Genomic DNA, 20,868 nt, shown 5'->3' on the forward strand with positions numbered 1-20,868 from the left:
CCAAGCAGACAGCAGAGAGGGAGGAAATCAACAGTGAAGGGAGAGAGCCAGGGGAGGAGGCAGAGTGGCTGGGAAGCTGGCCAAATGGCAAAGGGCTGAATGGGCTACATCAACTCCTGACAGCTCCTCAAATATCCTCGCTGTCCTTTCCCGCTCGCTGCGTGGGTACCAGGGGAACACAAAACCCCTTTGCCTGGACGTCGCCAAGAATTCATAAACGTTTGTTTTTAAAACAGCATGTTAAGCAGAGCGAAATGTTCATGATTTTGAGGGATGTAACAAACTGGATGCAGAAGGTGAGGTCACCTTGACATCCCTTAATCAAGTCATGAAGTTCAAGTTCAGCCTGCCGATTGCTTATTGTGATCATGGTTAGAGTTTTTCCTCTTTTGCAGGGTTTGTGCCTGAATGTTGATGGCTTCTAGGATGGAGGAAAGATGACAAGACTGATAATGCTTACTATCTGAGTATTTTCTTTGTCTTTCCTCTTTTAGCCTTGCGAAGATAAATAATGGTTAAGGATGGATAAAATATTTAACAGTGGCCATGCATAATTTATTCCTGAGTTGTTGCTCATTTCCAGCCCAATAGTTTGCTCTCAATTAGGACTTCTCAGAACCATGATGTCTCCTTGGCAAACTGACATCATGCTTATTTTTACTCTGTTCTTCCTAGGGCTAATTGTTTTTATAATTTGTTGCCATTGTTGTCGAAGTACTCATTCCTAGATGTTCTCTTCATCAAAAGCAAAAGTCAAAATTCGAGGCAAGGTTTTTTTTTAATATTCATTTCTGGTCCTTACAGTTAACTCAGAGCTTCAGAGACATAACCTGGGGAAGAGAAAAATATATTTGCATACATAACTATCTCTTATAAAAACTAGACTGGCTAAGGAAGCTGTGTGGCCAGTGAAGTAATATATTATTTCAGAAGAAACTTTAGGGAAAAAAGTATATGAAAGAAAAGAGTCACCCCCTCAAAAAAGCACTATTCAGAGATAACCACTCTTAAGTTTTTCAGTACATATGCACAATGATATATATTACCTAATATGGATTTTGACAGAAACAGGATCTTACATACATCTAAATTATTCTGTAATTTGCTTTCTTCAGAGGGCAATATATTGTGCATGTCTTTGCTCTGTCAATACAGCTCTACATCTTTTATAATGGCTTCATTGTATTTCATTGTATAGATGAACCCTCATTTAATAAAACCAATTGCCTTTCGTTTGCTTTTTCCATTTTTTTTTCACAATTATAACAGTGCTGTGGTGAGCAGCTTTGTAAATACATATTTTTATTCTTTGTTCAGTTAATTCCTTAGGATAAATTCCTAGAAGAGAAATCATTAGGTCAATGCATGTCTTTTTTTGTTTGTTTTTTTTTTTGTTTTGGAGAAGGAGGGGGCATTGGTTCATGAATATATCCAGTTTCCTTCCGGAAAGGTTGTTCTAATTTAATTCCTCACCAGGGGTATGTGTGAGTCGTTTTCCCCTCCAAAACACCAGATTTATTATTTTTATGCTTTTCCTACTTAATAGGGGAAAAAGCGTCTCTTTATTTTGCTTTACATACCTTTGATTATTAGTTTGAGGGCTTTTAAAAAACTGTTTATTAGTATTTCTTCTTTTGTTAGCTTCTCTGTTTGGGTCCTTTGCATAACATTTTAAAAATTGAGGTATCAGTCTTTTCTTAATATAGAAGTGCTTTGTAGATTAAGGAAGTCAACCTTTTGGTCATCATTTTTTCCTAATTAGTCATTTGCTCCTTACTGTGTGTATCATTGGCTTTTGTATTTATTCTGTAGGAATTTCTTATTGTCCATGGCAAAATTCTTTATTCTTTTCTCTAGTAGTTTCCCTCTCAAATTATATAAATGCTTACCCAGCTTTTATTCTAAGTTCCATACTTCTATGATTTTTTTTTACATTTAAATATTTAATCCATCTGATAATTCTTTGGCTATCTAATCTTTGGTTAAACTAAGAGATCTGAGATTTTTTTTTTGTTTAAATTCTCCATTAATTGTTCTATCATAATGTATTGAATAAGACACTACTTTCTCATTGCATTGTAATTCCACCTTTATCATTTGCTAGTTTCTTACATGTTCTTGGGTTTGTTTTGGCCAAATCACGATTTGTTAATCTACTTGTCTGCTTTGGAAGAATTTCATGCTGTTTTGATTACTGAAGCTTTAAAATACATTTTAGTATCTGTAGAGCAAGCCCTCTTATTCCTCCCCAATTGTTTATTTTTTACAAATTTAGTTATTCGAATGGTAAATAAATTCACATGGTTCAAACAACCAAAAAAAGTTTTTAAAAGTACATAGTGAAAACACTTTCACCTTTTTTGGTCCCCAGTTCACCCAACTGTCATTCCCTTCCCTTCGGTACCAATTATGCTCTATTTCTTGCTTATCTCTCCATAGATTTTTAATGTAAATCAGACAGTATGAAAATATACTATGTCCCCTCTTATTATTATATAAAAACAGCATATTCTACCCTTTGCTTTTCTCATTTAATATATCTTTGGTAATTCTTTCCTTATCACTAGATAAAATTCTTCCCCATTCATTTATTTCCATTCCTTTTTCTAAATACAAACTTTTAATTTTGGAATTGTTTTAGATTTACAGGAAAGTTGCACAGATAGTACAGCATCACCCAGGTTCCTCTGATGCTAACATCTTATATAACCATGGTACCTTTGTCAAAACTAGAAATTAACATTGGTACATGTCTTTGTCTTCTCCGGCTGCATAACAAAACACCACAAACTGGGTGGTTTAAGCCGCAGAGAGTTATTTTCTCAAAGTTTCGGAGGCTGGAAGTCCAAGACCAAGGTGCTGCTGCTGTTTCCCTGTGTTCTCACATGGCCTCTCCTTTGTGCAAGAGAGAGAGGGAGGGAAAAAGAGCTCTCTGGCATCTCTTCTTATAAGGACACTAAAGGCACGAATCTTATAGGATCAGGGCCACACCCTTGTGACCTTATTTAACCCCAGTTATTTTCTTAGAGACCCCATCTCCAAATACAGGCACACTAGGGGTTAGAGCTTCAACATATGAATTTGGGAAGGGGGAAAGAAACAACTATTCAGTCTATAACAGTACATTACTATTGACTGAACTTTAGACTTTATTTGGATTTCACCAGTTTTCCACTAATGTCTTCTTTCTGTTCCAGGATCTAGTCCAGGATACCACGTTGCATTTAATCCCCATTCACTTTTGCAGCTCCATTACATGCAACCAATTTAATATATTAAACAATCCCTTATTGCTGGACCTTTGGTTTGTATCAATTCTTTTGCCACTGCAGCTATGTGGTAATTAATAATTGTATTCATAAGTCATTTTGCACATGCTGAAATATAGTTGTAAGGTAAATACCAAGAAGAGGAATTACTGAGCAAAATGCACATGCATTTTTAATTTCAATAGAGTCTGCTGGTTTGTGTGTCAATTTGTATAATCCAGCCACAAAGAGTGGGATTGCCCATAACCTTGCCAAACCTGTGAATTTTCACCACTCTGATGGTTGAAGAATGTATCTTATAATGAGGAAGGTCAAACATCTTTTCATATGATGATAATCTACTTGAATTAGCTTTTCTTTCAATTATTTTTGCATATACTTTGCTCATTTGATGTTTTCCTTATCATTTTCCAGAAGTCCTTTATAGTTGAAGATTACACCTTGACTATGTATCAGCAAATATTTTTTTCCCCTCTTGTCATATTGTTTTTCCTAACAAGCAACTTTATTGAGATGTAATTGATTCCAATACAATGTACTTTGAATGGACAGTTCAATGAATTTTGACAAATAGAATACATCCATATAACCACCACCACAATCAAGATATCGGACATTTCTTATATTATTTTGGAATATGCTTAGAGTAGTGTTTGCCGTGCAGAAACTTTTCACCTTTCTATAGTTGAAATTTTCTTTTATGGCTTCTGAATTTTGTGTCAAAATAAGAGATGCTTTCACACTCTGAGGTTAAGTAATTATTCATTTTTTACTTCTACTATATTTGTGTCCATCAACTCAGGAATACATAAACAAGCTGTGGTACATCCATATAATGGAATATTTGGGGGCCACAAAAAGGAGTAAAGGGCTGATGTGTGCCACCACATGGATGGACCTTGAAGACTTCATGCTAAGCGAAAGAACTCAGACGCAAAAGGTCCCACAACATATGATTGCATTTATATGAAATGTCCAGAATAGATAAATTCATAAAGACAGAAATTAGATTAGTGGTTGCCGGGGCCAGAAGTAGATGGGAGGTTTGGGGAGCAATGGCTAAGTAGTGTAGCAACTCTGTGAATGTACTTTAGTCTATACCATTGACTGTATACTTTCAACAGGGGGACTGTATGGTATGTGAACTATATAGCTCAATAAAGTTGTTAAAAAATGATTCACAAACCCCATTCATTCAAAATATATGAACTGTGCCAATGTGGACTTTGTGGCAGTTGGGGGGTCACAGCAGTGAACAAGAGGGTGCAGTTCCTGACCTCATGGAGCTAACATCTAGTGGACCTGCTTTCACACTGTATCCTTGGAAAGAAGATACTTGAAAAAAGAAATTTCCGAGACCAGAAATTCTTCTGGCTTCTAATTCACATTTCTTGAAGAATAGCGGTTTCAAGTGACTGGACAGACCAGCTGAATCAGAATCTGCCTTTTACCAAAATCCCCAGGTGACGCGTCATTCACCTGGTACATTCACCTGGTACATTCACCTGGTACATTCAAGTTTAGGAACCAGTGATCTAGAGGTGACTTTTCAACCAAAGCAGAAACCCTGTCTATACCGTCCCTGTCTAGGAGGAGACGGCCCGACTCTGCTTGAATTGCCCCCGAGGTGGAGCCTCACCCCTCGGAGACCCCATCTGTTTATTCACATACAACTCACCTTCGGAAACTTTCCCCTTCACTTTAAGGTGAAGTCCGCTTCCCTTTAGTCATACCTGCGTACTTGTTTTATTTTGTTGTGTTAACAAATTCCCCCAAACTCAGAGGCTTAAAACGACACACGTTTGTTATCTCAGTTTCTGTGGGTCAGGAGTCTCAGTACAGTTACCCGGCTCCATGGCTCAGGGTCTCTCTCACAAGGCTATAGTGAAGGTGCCGCTGGGGCTATCTGAGGCTCGAGTCCACATCCAACGTCAAGCACATTCAGGTCGATTTTAGTTCCTGCATTTGTAGGTGTGAGGCCCTGGGCTCCCGGAGGCACCAGCTGTTCGCTGCTCCGGGGCCCCCAGAGGGGTGCACAACAGCGTGGCTGCTTGCTTTCCTCCAGGCCAGCAGGGGCGCGCCTCCCTGACTCCTTCCAGCTCTGACCTCGAGAGCCTCTTTAAGGGCTTGTCTGATTAGGTTGGACTCACCCAAGATAATCTCCCTTTTGATTAACTCCAAGTCAACTAATCAGTAACTTTATCATGGGAATGATAACCCATCAGATCCTCCGGCTCCCCCCATACTCGGGGATTAGGTGATGTACATCAGTGGGCTGGAATCTTAGAATTCCACACAACTCCAGGGGACGCCATGCACGCCCGTTGTCTATGTGAGTGGTGTTCTGCACAGCTAGGCAGGTGCGGTTTCTCTGTTTTTTCGTGTCCCTGGCTCAGTTGTCGTTCTTCTCTCAGCAGCCCCACGGAATTCATCGACCCCTTCCTTGCGATCTTCCTTTAGATAATGCAAGCTTTCTCCCGGCAAAACAGCCCCTGATCCTTCAAACTGTCATTACATGTCATAAGGTCACATGAGCATCACATGATCATAAAATCAGTCATAAACTGACTTTATGTTCAGTTCATCTCAACAGATATTTATCAAATGCATTCTTGGTGACCAAAACCTTGCCACCATCAACTATATTATCTATCTGGCCATCTTCTTTGTCCTCCCTTGAAGACACTCTAGTTTGTCAATATTCCATTTATAATGTAGGATTTATTGAGCACTTTATGCCAGCCAGTGTTTAAAGAAGTTTATGTAGATTGTCTCATTGAATCTTTTCAGCAACGCTGTGAAGTTGTATCATGCCATTTTACTGTTGAGGAAACTCAGGCACAGAGAAGTTAAGTCATTCCGCCAAGGTCACACAGCTTTTAGGTGGGTGGAACCCAGACAGTTTGACTCTAGAGCCTGTGCCGTTAGTCACTGTGCATTGTTCCCTCCCAGAGGTACATTCTGTACCCAGCAGGAGCCCTCCAGGGGCCAGAAGACAGTCCACTTCTAGCTCTTTGCACTGCATTCTGTATTTTTTAGTTAATGCATCCTCATCCTCATTTGCTCTTTAGCAGCTGTGTTATTTCAATATCTTAAGTTAAACTCAAAATCAATTAAAAAATGCTCTGCGGTTGTCACATGAACTGCTGAAGACGAGGTTTCCCACATGCTCAATAATCCTCAAAAAAGTAAATACTTTTTTTTCTGCTAAATTTCATTGTGTTTGCTAATGGCCATTGTTACAACCAGGGGCCCCTCTCAGCTTATTGTCTGCTGCTGATATGCCTGCAGGTTTCGTATAGAGCAGGATCTCTTTTATGGAACACCTACTGTGTACACAATGCCGTACCCTGTTCTCCAAAGACACTTAAGGGCCTTTGAATCCTAGTGAATAGAGATACAGCTTCCTGAAGCAAGAAACAAATATATTCCAATGTTCCAAATAGTCTAATGAATACTGTTTTACCAGGGCACTTAACTATTTTCTAACATCTTCTGACGTATTCCGATTCATCTCAGTGTGATATAGATGAGAGAGCCATGGGCTTGAAACCCAACTCCACGCAGTTACATACGTGGGCCTGGGCCACAGTTTCCTGAGCCTCAGTTTCCCCAACTGCGAAACAGAAAATCAAGTCCATAATTCCTTTTTTTGAAACTTTGAAATCCAGGAAACTGAAAACCATTTGCTTTTTTCCCCAGCGGGCCAGCAGAAATGCATTGACCAGCAGAACCTGAGCCAGACTGGCATGAGATTTATTTAAGACCCTTAATGAGCTCATATAAGGTGACTATTCATACATTCTACTGAGAAATACGAAGTCTGATAACAGGGTGCTGCCCCACTCGTCCTGGAGTTGTCACCTCGGGTGTCCTATGTGCTCCGTGTTAACATTCTAAACCCAGGAGTTCTGATTCTGAAACATGTCTGGCCCCAAGGGTTTTGCATTAGGGGTGGTGGACCTGTAATGCCCAGGACTGCCTGAGCCTGCAGGAGAATTTACAGAAGGCGCTAAGCTCCCGCCTGGGTCACCGAAGCCCGGCCACTTCACACCTTGCTGGGTAGGATCTTTTCCCTCCAGCGTCTGTTTAAACGGAGGCAGAACAAACAGCCTGGGACCCACATTTCAGTAGCTGGAGGGGGAAGGAAATGCCTCTTTCCTCTAAACCCAGGATTCTCCCCTCACTTTCCACGACCGGGGCAGCTCTAGCTGGAAAGCCAAACGTCGACACATAGGGAGCACTTTGAGTCTCGACGCTTGGCCTCTTGCCTCCAAAGCTACGAGCCCCTTTGTGCAGCTCTGTTGTGGAAAGAAAAGGTGCAGAGAAAAACGGATCAAATGCCTGAGGAGAATCAGAAGCTTTTCTTTTACAGGGAACGAAGGGGATGTGCTATCTCTTATTACCATAGAGAGATCATTTCAAAACTGTGATAGGAAAATGCTTTTATTATTTATTTTATTTATTTATTTTTGGCTGCATTGCATTCCCGTTGCTGCGCGCGGGCTTTCTCCAGCTGCGGCTCGTGGGCTGTAGGCACGCAGGCTTCAGTAGTTGTGGCGCACGGGCTTCGTTGCTCCGCGGCATGTGGGATCTTCCCGGACCAGGGCTTGAACCCGTGTCCCCTGCATTGGCAGGCGGATTCCCAACCACTGCGCCACCAGGGAAGCCCAGGAAAATGCTTTTAAAACCTGGGTTTTCACCATGCTTCTATCAAGAGGGGTGCTGTTCTACATCATTTTGCTGGTGGCGAAACAGAGACACTAAGCAGGAAAGTGACTCCAAGCTTTAGATGAATGTGTTTATTGAGGACTGACCTCTAGGTGCAAAGGCAGCCACTGGACTCCTACAGCAAGCCCCCCAAAACGCCCGAGACGTGTGTTCTGTCCTCCAGGAACTTTCTGTCTGATGGTGGCCTTACTTTCAACTTAGCCGAAGGTAGAAGGTAAGCTTAAAGGGCTCATCTCTTTGGGGGTCAGAAAAAGGGCCCTGGAAGAGCGACCTTGAAGGCTGGGTGGAAGGCAGGAAGGGCAGTGGGCCCAGGGGCAGATGGAAACGCTGGACGCCGATGTGGAGCCCGGCAGACTTGGCATATTCAGGGGACCCCGGAAGCAACACCCAGACACTTTCACAGACCAAGAGGTCAGAGAGTGGGTGGGGAGACCGCAAACTGGGGCAGCTCCTAATTGCCGCAGGGCAGGCCCACAGTTTCCTGAGCTTCCCTTTCTTTTCGAGAGAAGCCGCAGTTGAACGTGTGAACTGTGAAAGGTACCATTGAAAGATGCAGGGGTTTAAGCACGACGCTGGGCAAAGCTAACACACCTACAGATGCCTTCGTTTGGGCCGCGCAGTAACACCATCGCCTGCGTGGCTTATGAACAGCAGACATTCATTTCTCACAGATCGGGAGGTTGTAAGCCCAAGATCAGGGTGCCAGCAGGGTCAGGTTCTGGTGAAGGCCTGCTTCCGGATTGCAGGCGGCTGACTTCTCCGCGTGTCCTCACACGGTGGCAAGGGCAGGGGAGTTCTCCTGGGGTCTCTTAATTTTTTTTAATTTTTCTTTTATATTTTTATATTTTTCTTTTATATAAATATATATGTATATACATATTTTTTTTTCTGCAGAGCTCCTTTGTCTTCGAGTTAACCTTTGTGAAGGTGATGGGGGCACAGATCTTCCTGTGGACTAGACACCCCAGCCTGGTCTTCTTGGGTCACCTCTGTAAGAGCACTAATTCCATTCACAAGGCCCCCACCTTCTGAGACCATCACCTTGGGGTTAGGATTTCAATGTATGAACTTGGGGGAACACAAACCTTTGGTCTATAACGGCAGGCTGTGTGGCAGGGCCAGGACTCAGGTGAGGCAGGCGAGATGCCCAGGGCACACAACAAAAGGAGACTCTCACTCCCTGGGGCCAATCCTGACCGGGAGACTCCCTTAACAGTTTGTACTCCAAATGTCTCTCGTACCTCCTCCGGGCCCTGGCTCTGCTCTGTGGGCTCCCATTTGCATCTTAGGGTTCAAAGAGAAAAGCAGGAGACAGATTGGCAAGGGAGGCTTGGGGGGTGGAGGTGTTTGAACTTCACTTGGTGAGTACTGGGGAATTAAGAGCAGGAAGAGAGGTGGCTACAGGTGCTCTGGGAGGGCAGTGAAAAGGGGGGGCTGGCAGAGGGGCAGGCAGCCACCAGCTTTCCCGGTGCCAGGCTTCCCTGCAACAGCCAGTGTAGCGTGAGGAGCAGGTAAGGACCTGGGTTCTTCCCTTGACTGATTACAATCCCTGGCAAGTGACTTAACCTCTCCGTGTCTCAGTTTCCTCATCTCTAAAAGGGGCATCAGCAGAGCCTCCCTGCCTCACAGGGTGCGGAGGAGATTCAAGGCGGGCGTCTCTGTGAAGAGCTTTGAACAGAGCCTGGCACTTAGTAAGCTTTCAGGACACGTTCCCGATGAGACCAACGGGCCTTAGAAACGGCCCGCGGAGTTCACCAGCTTTGGAGCAGCACAGATCAGAATCACCTGGGGCATCCTTTCAACCTCCCCAACCGAGGCCACGCCCCCGACCAATTAAATCCCAATCACTGGGGCGTGGTCACGGCGACAGTATTTTCTGGAAGTTTCCAAGGCGCAGCCGAGCTTGGGAACGATGCGCACCTAGAACCCTGTGTGCCTGAGGCCTGAGCTGACAGAGGTGACCTTGAAAAGACACAGACAGGCAACCATTTTGTAGCTGGAGGTGAAGCCAGATGGGACGGGGGGTGCGGGGGTGGAAGGCTGTGTGGCCTCGGGGCCCAGCCGGGGGCCACTGCAGCTCCCGGGGGGGTCTTCGGGGCCAGGCGGCCACGGGCGCCCCGACCTCCGGCTGGGAGGGAGCCGGCTGCCTGGCCCCGCGGAGGACTCCCGAGCAGGAGGCCGCAGCAGCCGCTCTGAGCCCGTCTTGGGCGCCAGAGGGAGCTCGTGGGGACGCGCCACGGCTCCATCCCCACAGCTGGTTCAAACTGGTTTGGGCAGGGTGCGGCCCAGGCGGGCTGCATTCCAGGCCTCGGGCTTGCCGCCTGCCCCAGGGTCACCCCAAGCGCCTGTGAGAGGCCGGGGAGGCTGTTTAAAAATTCATCTTCTTTGTTTAAAATCATTAATTCGGCCTCCCACGGGGGTCCCTGGCTACAGCCAGCTGGACTAACCGGAGAGGGGCTCTTCTCAGCCTGCGGGGTGCTGCGTGCGTCACAGTCAACGGCAGAGCTTTAAAAGCTGTTGCCAGCTCCCCTTCGCCCCAAAGACTGCGATTCCGAAAGGTGGGGGGTGGGCATCTGTGTTGTAAGCACAATGTTTCTAAGGCATCATTACATTTAGAAAACAAGACTAGAAACAAAATGACTCTTGGCTAGCCAGCGTGGCCTAGGGTATGAATCGCGGAGAGGCTGGTGAAGAGCGAAGATCTCTTTCCCGGACCCCCCATCTCCAGGGAAAGGGGGTCGGGGCAGCACTTTTAGCTAATATCCTAGGGTTTTGTTGGTTTTTGTTTTTTTCCCAGTGAGTCATATCGGGCATTTTAGAAGTTTAAATACTATAACAAACATCAACAGAAGAAATAAAACGTTACAAATATAATTGAAACCCCTCCCCCGTTTCCTCTCCCCCACCCCAGAGTAACCCGTTTCCTGAATGCGGTGTGCATCACTCCCATGCACGGCTTTACACTTTTACTCCAATGTCGGTATCCACAAACAATATATAGCGCGATTTCACATGTGTTAAAACCTTTATGTTAATGGCAGCGTGCCCTACACAGCCTTCACGATTTGCCTTTTTTTCTTAGCATTATGTTTCTGAAATTCGTCCGTCAGGGGAAGTTTGCTGTGCTCACGACTGTGGCTCATCTGAGGCCGGTTCTGGGCTTTTCCGAGGGAGGGCCCCAGTCAGCCGGTAAGGGGGAGGGTCGGAGCTGGGTTTCTGGGTGCGTGTGGGATACAGAAGGGCTCTGAGCGTCAGCATAGTAATGAACGGCCACGTGCGGGTTCAGTGAGTTCCTATTAAATCCTTTTCCTTAGCACCTGAGGCCCAAGTCTTTGCCAAGAATTTTCCAGAAAATTACTCTGGCCTGAAGGCCTGAATGTTTGGGCGGCGATGTCGAGAAATTAGCAGTGGGAACTGTACAGTGATGGATTACCCAAAAGACAAATCAAGCATGTGCTCACGCCCCCTACCTAAGGTTGTCAGATAAAATATAAATTAAGATTTAACAGGACGAGGGTGAGGGGAGTCCTGTATATTTATTTGCAGCCCTAAGCGCAGCCCGATTTTTAAAAACGAATTTAACATTTTAAAAGACATCATAGGAAAAATGAGACCGCTAGACTTCCCTATACCTCGTTACCTTTTTTAGAACTCTCCTCACTAGCATTGCTTTGGACCCCACCCTCTTCAGCTTCTAAGGGGTCTAGACTAGCCTCCTAAGGGTGCGGGGCTGTGTCCAATTTAGTGCGCTGTAGAATTCCCTGGGGAGCTTATTTTAAAAGCTGCCCCTGGGAGGAAGAGGATCGCTACGCCCGACTTGCCTAATTTTTCGGACCGGCGCAAACAAGATGCTGTCCTAGGAGAGGCCCTGTGGGCGGGGTGATGGCGGGAGGGGTGGTCTTTAAATGAAAGGATCCTCTTAAGATATCTGTTCTCTATCCTGAATGCACGCTGGAACCACCCGGGGAGCTTTACAAACAACTGATGCCCAAGCCCCACCCCCAGGGATTCCGGCTGAATCGGCCTGGGGTGAGGCCTGGCTTCCGGGCTTTTAGAAACTCCCCGGGGCATTCTAAAGTGCTGTGGGAGCTGGAACCGCTGCTCCACCGGATTCCAGTGAAAAGGGGTGGTCTATACCGATGGTTCTCAAACTTGGCTCTATGTAAGAATCACCTGGCGAACATAAAAAGTACTGATGCCCAGGTTCCAACCCTAAAGGTTGTGTGTGGCCGTCAGACTTCGGAAGTTTTGAAGGAGCCCCAGGTGATTGCAATCTGAAAGCGAGTTTGAGAATCGTTTACCAGGTGGTGCGGGGGCCGGGCGTAGTGAGCGTCGCGCGCCACTGGGTGGCGCTGCCCGCTCGGCCCGGCGTTCCGGGAGGCGTGGGCCGCGGCCACTGGGTGCGCACCTGCCCCGCCTCCGCCAGGCGGGCCACGGGGCATGCAGCCGGTCGGGGGCGGGGCTCCGAGGCCAGGACGCGGCGTCGGGTTCCCGGGCAGCCGCCGCCAACTGGACTCTGCCGCGCTCCTCATGCTGCTCGTGGACGCCGATCGGCCGGAGCCCGTGCGCAGCGGGGCGCGCGAGCTCGCGCTCTTCCTGACCCCTGAGCCCGGGGCCGAGGTACGGGACGGGGTTGGAAGTGGGGGAGGCGGGTCTCGGGGTTGCGGGATCCAGGGCTCGCGCTCCCCCGGAGAGGAGTGGACGAGTGGAGACCCCTTGCGCGCTGGACCCGGAGCCTCGGCTTCCCCGCAGCATTCTCTCGTACCTGGCGCTGGGGCTCCGGACCCGCACTGGGGGTCCGAGGGGTCCTTCCTTTGCGGAGCGGTGGCTGTCTGGCGTCGCGCAGAGATGCGCGTCAGGTCGCGCCCGCCCTCTCCTCCAGCCCCGGTTCTCGGGGGCCCAGACTCGCTTCCCATCCCTACCTGAGACCGCCCCACCACCCCCAGCATCCTCCGGGATGCCAGACTGAGGCGCGCTCGGAGCTGCTGCCCTTTGCCAGCCTGGGCCCCGGGGGAGGCTGACCCCCGGTCCTGCCCCTGCCCGGGCGCTCGGCCTGCTCTGCTCTGAGCTGATGCTACATGCCGGGAGGAGGCGGGCAGGCAGCGTCTGTGCGAGGATGCTGCCGGCCTCGGTACGCTTCTGTTGCTAGGAGGGAAAATACCTCGTCTCTGGCTGTACTTTCTATTTTAAAAGCACAGAACAAAAAGTAGATCTAAAGCTAGCCTCTTTATCTTCCAGCTGAAGCCAGTATGTTGACAGTGCCATGAAAGTTATTTACCGAAGTTCGCCAGGAGTTATGTAGGGCCAGAAAGTCAAGCCATTCTCTCTTTAAATCTCAGAAGCAGTACAGAAGTATTTAAAATAAAGGGTAAGCACCCTCTCCTTTTTCTCTCTCACCTCAATTCTAGTTCCCAGAGATAACCATCTTTCACAGTTTGGTGTACATCATTCCAAACATATTAAAAATGCATTTACAAATGTAGGTATGCATATATACTAATAATTATACATAATTAGTTTTTACCAAAAAAACCCACGTGATACTAGAATAATGTTCTGTAACTTGCTTTTCTTTATTCAAAATAGCATGGACAAATGGAGAGTGACTTAATGGTAAGGTATAGGGCTTCTTTTCAGAGTGATGAAATAGTTCTGGAATTAGTGCTGATGGTTGCAAAACTTTGTGAATTCACTGAAAACCACAGAATCGTACACTTTACAAGAGTAAATTTTATGGTATATGAGTTATATCTCAATTAAAAAAATAGTATGGACATATTTCCATGTCAGAATGTATCTATAAGAGCTGTCCAACTGAAATATAATTTGAGCCAAAGATGTGAGCCGTCCATGTAATTTTCTTTTTCTTTTTCTTTTTTTGGCCATGCCACGTGGCATCTGGGGTCTTAGTTCCCCGACCAGGGATTGAACCCATGCCCCCTGCATTGGGAGCTTGGAGTCTTAACCACTGGACCACCAGAGAAGTCCCCCATCCATGTAATTTTAAATGTTCTAGGAGCCATGTAAAAAAGGAAAAAGAAACAGATGAAATTAGTTTCAATATATTTAATTTTTTCCAGTTTTATTGAGATTTAATTGACATTAAACACTATAAGATTTAGATCTACAAGTTTCAATGTATTTAAAATAAGTGTCTCCAAAATATCCTTTCAACATGTCATCAGCGTAAAAAAATTTAAGGAGATTTTTACATTCTTTGAAGTAAGTTTTCTTTTTTTTATATAGTGATTCCTTCTTTTTTATATATATAAATTTATTTATTTTTGGCTGCATTGGGTCTTTGTTGCTGCGTGCAGGCTTTTTCTAGTTATGGCGAGCGGGGGCTTCTCTTCGCTGCCGTGCATGTGCGGGCTTCTCATTGCGGTGGCTTCTTTTGTTGCGGAGCACGGGCTCTAGGCACAGGGGCTCAGTAGTTGTGGCTTGCGGGCTCTAGAGTGCAGGCTCAGTAGTTGTGGTGCACGGGCTTAGTTGCTCCACAGCATGTGGGATCTTCCTGGACCAGGGCTCAAATCCGTGTCCCCTGTACTGGCAGGCGCATTCTTAACCACTGCACCACCAGGGAAGTCCTGAAGTAAGTTTTCAAAATCAGGCTTGGACGATTGAACTTACAGCACATCTCAGTGTGGACCAGCCACGTTTTAAGCACTTAATAGTCATAAGACACTGGCGGCTTCTGCATCAGAGAGTGTAGGTCTTCATCATTCCTTGGCTTCTTCGTGTCCCACCATTTCAGAATAATTCCTCCTATTTTCTGAGCACATACTATGTGCCAGCAGCGTGCAGCACTCTGTCCATGGATTATGTCATTGCATCCTGGCAGTGACCCAGTGGCTAGGACGTTACGTCAGCTTCATAACTGAAAACTGAGGCCCTCACCGAATAAGCAACATTCTATGAATGTCCTGTAATTTCTGAACCACGCCTCCAGGGATGGGCATTTAGGTTGGGTACCTGCTTAAGGGTTTAAGTAACCTGAGCATCTTTCGTGTTCTTTCTCCCCCTTGCTCTCAGCAGCAAGGTGTCACTGTGTCCAGCGGCTCAACCCAGCCTCATCTTGTCTTGACTAGGGACAGCCTTCAGGAGAAGCTGCATGTATTAACTTCATTTGCTCACAAAGGGCTCTCTCTAACTCAGACGCAGGCTGGCTCACGCTCGTTTGTAATGGCTGTAATGAAGAGCCGAACTCCCTGTAGCTCCACGCGGCAATAAAGCCACTTAGAGCTCTTGCTGAAGTTTATTTACCCAAAGAAGCAAAAACTGCCAGGGTGGAGTCACTTGCAGCCTCTACTTAAAGCTTAATTCATTGGCAGTTCCTCGCGCTGAAGCTGTTTGCAGATGGGCAAATGAACTGGAAAGGGAAAGTCTGGTTTGGGAACAGGTCTGGGCAGCCAGTGCCTCCTGCACCAGCCCCTGTCCTAGGGCCACTTTGGGCTTTTAAATGGAGCAGTAGGAGTCTCAGACCAGCCAGCTCCAGTCCTAGGGGTGTCCTGGGGTTCTTAGGGAAGTGGGCCTTCTTCGTTCAACACCTTGAACCCCTGCCGTGTGCGGGGAGTGAAACACACAAGGGCTCCCGCTCTCATGGCCCGACTGTCAGACAGTAAACACATAACATACAAAACCTCTAAATTGTGATGAATGCCATGGAGAACATGGGCATGGGTGATGTGATAGAGGGTGTCTTTGTGTCTGGGAGACATGGGGTGGGGAAGGCCTCTCCAAGAAAGCTTGAGACCCGTGTGGTAACCCCTTAGGAATGGGCAGGGAAGAGGAAGCACAGAGGTCCAGGAGGGCGATTAGCAGAGGGACCCCACTTTGTCTGGGAGTGTTCAGGGAGGGCTTCCCTGAGGCAGCATCATTTTAGGCTGAGCTCTGAAGCATGAATAGAAGTTGACCAGGCTGAGAGGTAGGAGGAAAACATCCCAGGCAGAGGAAACAACTGGCAAAGATCCTGGGGTGGGATGGAGCAGGGTGATCACCAGGATAGAAGAGCAAGCAGCAGGGAGAGGGGGGAGCTGTGGGAGGCGGGGCTAGTGAGGGGGCAGAAACCGTGTTGGGATTTTGCACGGCCTCCCCGATCGAGGAGCCGCTGAAGGGCGGCTTGAGATGAGTCGGCAGGTGAGCATTTTACTATTTCTAGTGCCTTTGGGTTTTTCTGTCCAACCAGCTTTTTGTGTTTTACTTTCTCTCTTTTTCTGGTTTGAACTTCCTCTTTTGGGGGAAGTTTCAGGCAGGATCTCCGGAAGCTGCTTCAAGATGGCAGGGAGAGAGAGAGAGAGAGAGAGAGAGATGTTTGCCTCTTGGGTGCCCTGTGATTTAGGAGGGAGGGGAGTTCAGGGCCCTCCCGAATGGCTGACTCCTGATACCCACCCAAGGGTGAATTCCTGACCAGACTCTGAGAATTCCATTTGGTTCCTGTGCTGGAACACGGGACAGATTTGCCCACAGATGGGGTTAATGGCCTACATGGAAGGAAATAAAGGAAGCCAGCACTTTCTCACACCGAGGGACTTTGCTTGAGTGGGCAAAGGATGATGGGGGAAAGCGCCTGTTAACCACATGTGGATTAGATCAGGGGTTGCAAACTGGTGGCCCAGAGGCTGAATCCAGCACTCTGATATGATGGGTTCAATTCACATAGGGGTTTTTAAATGGAGAATTTTCATGAAGAAAATCTGAGTTTCTTGTTTATTTAAAATATGGACAGTCTGGTAATCCTAGGTCCCTGTTTCCTAGTTGTGGTCTCCTGTTTGCCACAGTCCCCACTCCTCCTCATTGTATCCCTCATACCGAAGTTGATATCAGTTACCATTTACCCTTGTGCTTGAACCTTTGAATTTTCTGTAGTCATGATAAGAGGAAAGGGAACTATTTTTCCAAACCGTGTATCTGGACTGAAATGGGAAAACATAAATTAGCCAAAAATGCCCTTGAGTTTCAAGAAAAAATGTAGAAGAGACTGTTTCTTTGTGGAAGTAAAGAATATTTTATTGTGTCCAACCTGCAAACACCCTGTGCCTATGGGAACCCTGGCATGTGTCTTATTCTTGTGACCTACTGGTCCCCTTTCGGGATTCAAATTTGGATGTTCAGATTAGAAGTCTGTGGGTGGGTGCCAGGGCACAGTCTACTCTGTCTAGAGATGTAGTTCTGTATTAATTTATTCCTCAGATCTTTTTTTAAAAATAAATTTTATTTATTTATTTATTTATTTTGGCTGTGTTGGGTCTTTGTTTCTGTGCGAGGGCTTTCTCTAGTTGCGGCAAGTGGGGGCCACTCCTCATTGCGGTGCGCGGGCCTCTCACTGCTGTGGCCTCTCTCGTTGCGGAGCACAGGCTCCAGATGCGCAGGCTCAGCACTTGTGGCTCACGGGCTTAGTTGCTTCACGGCATGTGGAATCCCCCCAGATCAGGGCTCGAACCTGCGTCCCCCGCATTGGCAGGCAGATTTTTTTTATTTATTTATTTTTTTTTGCGGTACGTGGGCCTCTCACTGTTGTGGCCTCTCCCATTGTGGAGCACAGGCTCCAGACGCACAGGCTCAGCGGCCATGGCTCACGGGCCCAACCGCTCCGCGGCATGTGGGATCTTCCCGGACCGGGGCACGAACCCGCGTCCCCTGCATCGGCAGGCGGAATCTCAATCACTGCGCCACCAGGGAAGCCCCAGGTAGATTCTTAACCACTGCGCCACCGGAGAAGCCCCCTCAGATCTTTATGGAAGACCTGCTGTGTGCCAGGCACTGTGCTGGGCACCGGGGAGAGGCCAGTGAGGCAGAGGCGATGCCTGCCCTCAAGGTCTGGCACTGCAGTCAGGAAGATGAGCCCACTAGGAGTTACCCAACAGGGTAACTAACGGTGATAAATGCCACGAGGGAGACACCTGAGGGGCCGTGATAGCGACACACAGGAAGATTGGAAGGAACCACCAGGCAAAGATCTGGCATCATGTGTGTCGCTGGAGACAGGGAAAAATGAGGTCTCCAGAGGTACCTGAGTGGGTGGACCTCAGTGATAAAGGGGAGAGGGGACAGGGCCAGACCAGGGCCTGGGGTCAAGGGGAGGAGTCTGGATTCGATTCTGGGGTGTCATGGATAGAAGCTGTAAGCAGGGCCAAGCTGGGTGTGAGCAGGGGAAAGACGGAATCAGATTTGTGGACTTAGGGCTGCAGTGCCGGAACGCGTCGGAGGGGCTGGCGTGGCAGCAGGGAGACCACAGATGTGGATGTCCCGGTGGACGTACACCGAGCTGGCCAGGCTCCCTGAATCAGAACCTTCGGGGGTGTGAGAGCCAAGGCCAAGGTGGGCGCTTGGAGAGGGGCAGCATTTCTCGGAAGAAAGTTCCTACATTTCTCCCCGCAGAACTGCCCAGCAGTGGAAGGACCTGTCCCTGGCTCTGAACAATCTCTTATCACAGGACAGCTGGGCTTTGGGGGAGGGTCACCTCGGAACCTTGGCTAGAAGTTCCCAGTCTGGCTGACTCTCAGCACGAACCGAGAAGCTTTGAAACAGGTTCCCAAAGACGGGAAGTGACCCTGGTGCCAACCAGCCCAGGCTGGTCATGTAGCGATGCTCCCGTGTAGCGGACAGCTCGCGGCGGCAGCGGGACAGCTCGCGGCGGCAGCGAGTCAGCTCTGAACGTGCCGTTCCGGCACCGGGGAGAAAAGCAAGATGCACGGAGGTGTGTGCAGTGTAAATAAGAACTTTAAAGGCAAAAAACACCTATTTCGTGCATCTATAAATAGGAGATCCAGTTAAATCGATCGCGGGGGTGGGGGTGAGGGTGGTAGGTGGAGCGTAGCCAAGGTGAGAGCACTGGTGTAGGGCGTGGTCCCCAACCTTTGCCAAACATCTGCATCATCTGAGATTAACAACAAAAAGTGCTGATGCCCGGCTCCCACCCCCAGATACTCTGATTTCGTTGGTGTGGGTGCCACCTGGGCATTGGAACGCTGAAAGCCCTCCAGCAGGGTTGTAAGCCTGGAGTGGCCGAGACTGATCAGTCTGTTGGACAGTCACCACGACTGCTAACTGTTGGAGGCACCCCAGGCCTGGGGATCTGGACTTGTAAGCGCCCCTCCGGAGATTCTGATGGCCAGCCTGCCGGGGGCTCACAGCTTCCGTCAGTGCTAGCGGGACTGGCCCCATGCCCAGGAATGCCTGCTTCCAGCTGCCGCAGGAGGACAGAAAACTCGTCGGTCCTGCCTGCTGCTGTGTCTACCGCACCAGCTACTGATGCCTCACGTATCAGTTGAAGAAGCATCCTTTACAGATGTGTGCCTCCCCCCAACCCCCTTGCTCCTGGTCAGGCTGAGTGGTAGGAGGACCAGCTCTGGAGCCACATGGCCTGGGTTCAGATCTCGGCTTTGCGCTCATGCTTCTCTCTGCCTTTTCTCCTCCAGTTGTGGGGTTGGATGAGATGATTCACGGGCAACACTTGGCTCAGGGTCAGGACCACAGTAAGCGATCTGGTGCATTAGCTACAATTATTCACTTAATCATTCTATAGTTGTTTATGGAGCAGGTACCAGGTGCGGACCCCATGTCAGGAGCTGGAAAGCAAAAGTGCAGGAGAGGCCCACCGCCCTCAGGGCTCTCAGAACAGGTGGGAGGGTGGGCGTGACACACATTAATATTTCCACACAGTGTTTGCAAGAGGGCGATTTCAGCCCTTCGCTTGTGCAGAAGATGGTGAATTTTCTCTCACTAGCATGACCTCGTGTAAGCCTGGAGGTCCAATGTTAACTTTCTGTATCTGTGTACGTGAGACCAACCATAGATTCCAGTTTTTGGTTTGCAAAACATAATTGCTGCATCCACGGTCAGCATGAGCCCCGGTTCTCTTAAGCTATCTCGGGATCTGAATTTATTCCTTGGTGCAAGTGTGATGGAAATTTGGCCTGTGGTTCTTTTAAGTGAATTGGAGTTGGTTTTAAAATAAGTTTGTTTTAAAAATAAAAAATATATGCACATGTTACAAAATCCAAAGGTCCCGGTGACCATGGAATGCTGAGTGAGGCCCTGCCTCCCCCGGTTCTCAGCCCCTGCTGCTCTACAGAGGCCGCTGCAGGCCATGCCTGTGTCCCCTGTCGTCCCCACCTGCCGCCTCCCCCTTCTGCATTGTGCTTTTTTCACTCACTGTGTCTTAGACAGCTTTCCATATGAGTGCACAGAGAGCTGACCAATTATTTTTTAGCTGCTAAACAGAATCTCATTGTCTGTCTGAATTATAATTTAGGTAACCGTTCTTCTACTGATGGACATTTAGGTTACATGGATTCTTTAACTGTTACAAAGTCTGTTGCGGGCTTCCCTGGTGGCGCAGTGGTTAATAATCCACCTACCAATGCAGGGGACATGGGTTTGAGTCCTGGTCTGGGAAGATCCCACATGCCACGGAGCAACTAAGCCCGTGCGCCACAACTACTGAGCCTGCACTCTAAAGCCCACGTGCCGCAACTACTGAGCCCACGTGCCGCAGCTACTGAGCCCACGTGCCGCAGCTACTGAGCCCACGTGCCGCAACTACTGCAGCCCGCACGCCGCAACTACTGAAGCCCGCACACCTAGAGCCTGTGCTCCTCAACAAGAGAAGTCACCACAATGAGAAGCCCGGGCACCGCAACGAAGAGTAGCCCCTGCTCGCCACAACTAGAGAAAGCCCACCCACAGCAATGAAGACCCAACACAGCCAAAAATAAATAAATAAAAACCAAAAAAAACCCCAAAACAAAGTCTGTTGCAATGAGTATCTCTGTACGTACATCATTTTGCATTTGTGCATATATGTCCAGAGGACACATACCCAGTGGGGGAATTACTGGGTCCAAGGATATATGCATATAAAATTTTG

General features: G+C 47.9%; 1 protein-coding gene across 1 annotated transcript in view; it reads left to right on the plus strand.

Annotated features, from left to right (window-relative positions):
- Positions 1-12,431: 12,431 nt before the first annotated feature.
- BCAS4 (breast carcinoma amplified sequence 4) overlaps positions 12,432-20,868 on the plus strand; it is a 59,643-nt gene continuing 51,206 nt past the window's right edge. The window contains exon 1 of the mRNA XM_065892968.1: positions 12,432-12,620. Coding sequence (XP_065749040.1) covers positions 12,441-12,620 — 180 coding nt within the window. The 5' untranslated portion in view covers positions 12,432-12,440. The remainder of the gene's footprint in view (positions 12,621-20,868) is intronic.

The sequence above is a fragment of the Phocoena phocoena genome, chromosome 15, assembly GCF_963924675.1.
Source record: "Phocoena phocoena chromosome 15, mPhoPho1.1, whole genome shotgun sequence".
NCBI lineage: Eukaryota > Metazoa > Chordata > Mammalia > Artiodactyla > Phocoenidae > Phocoena > Phocoena phocoena.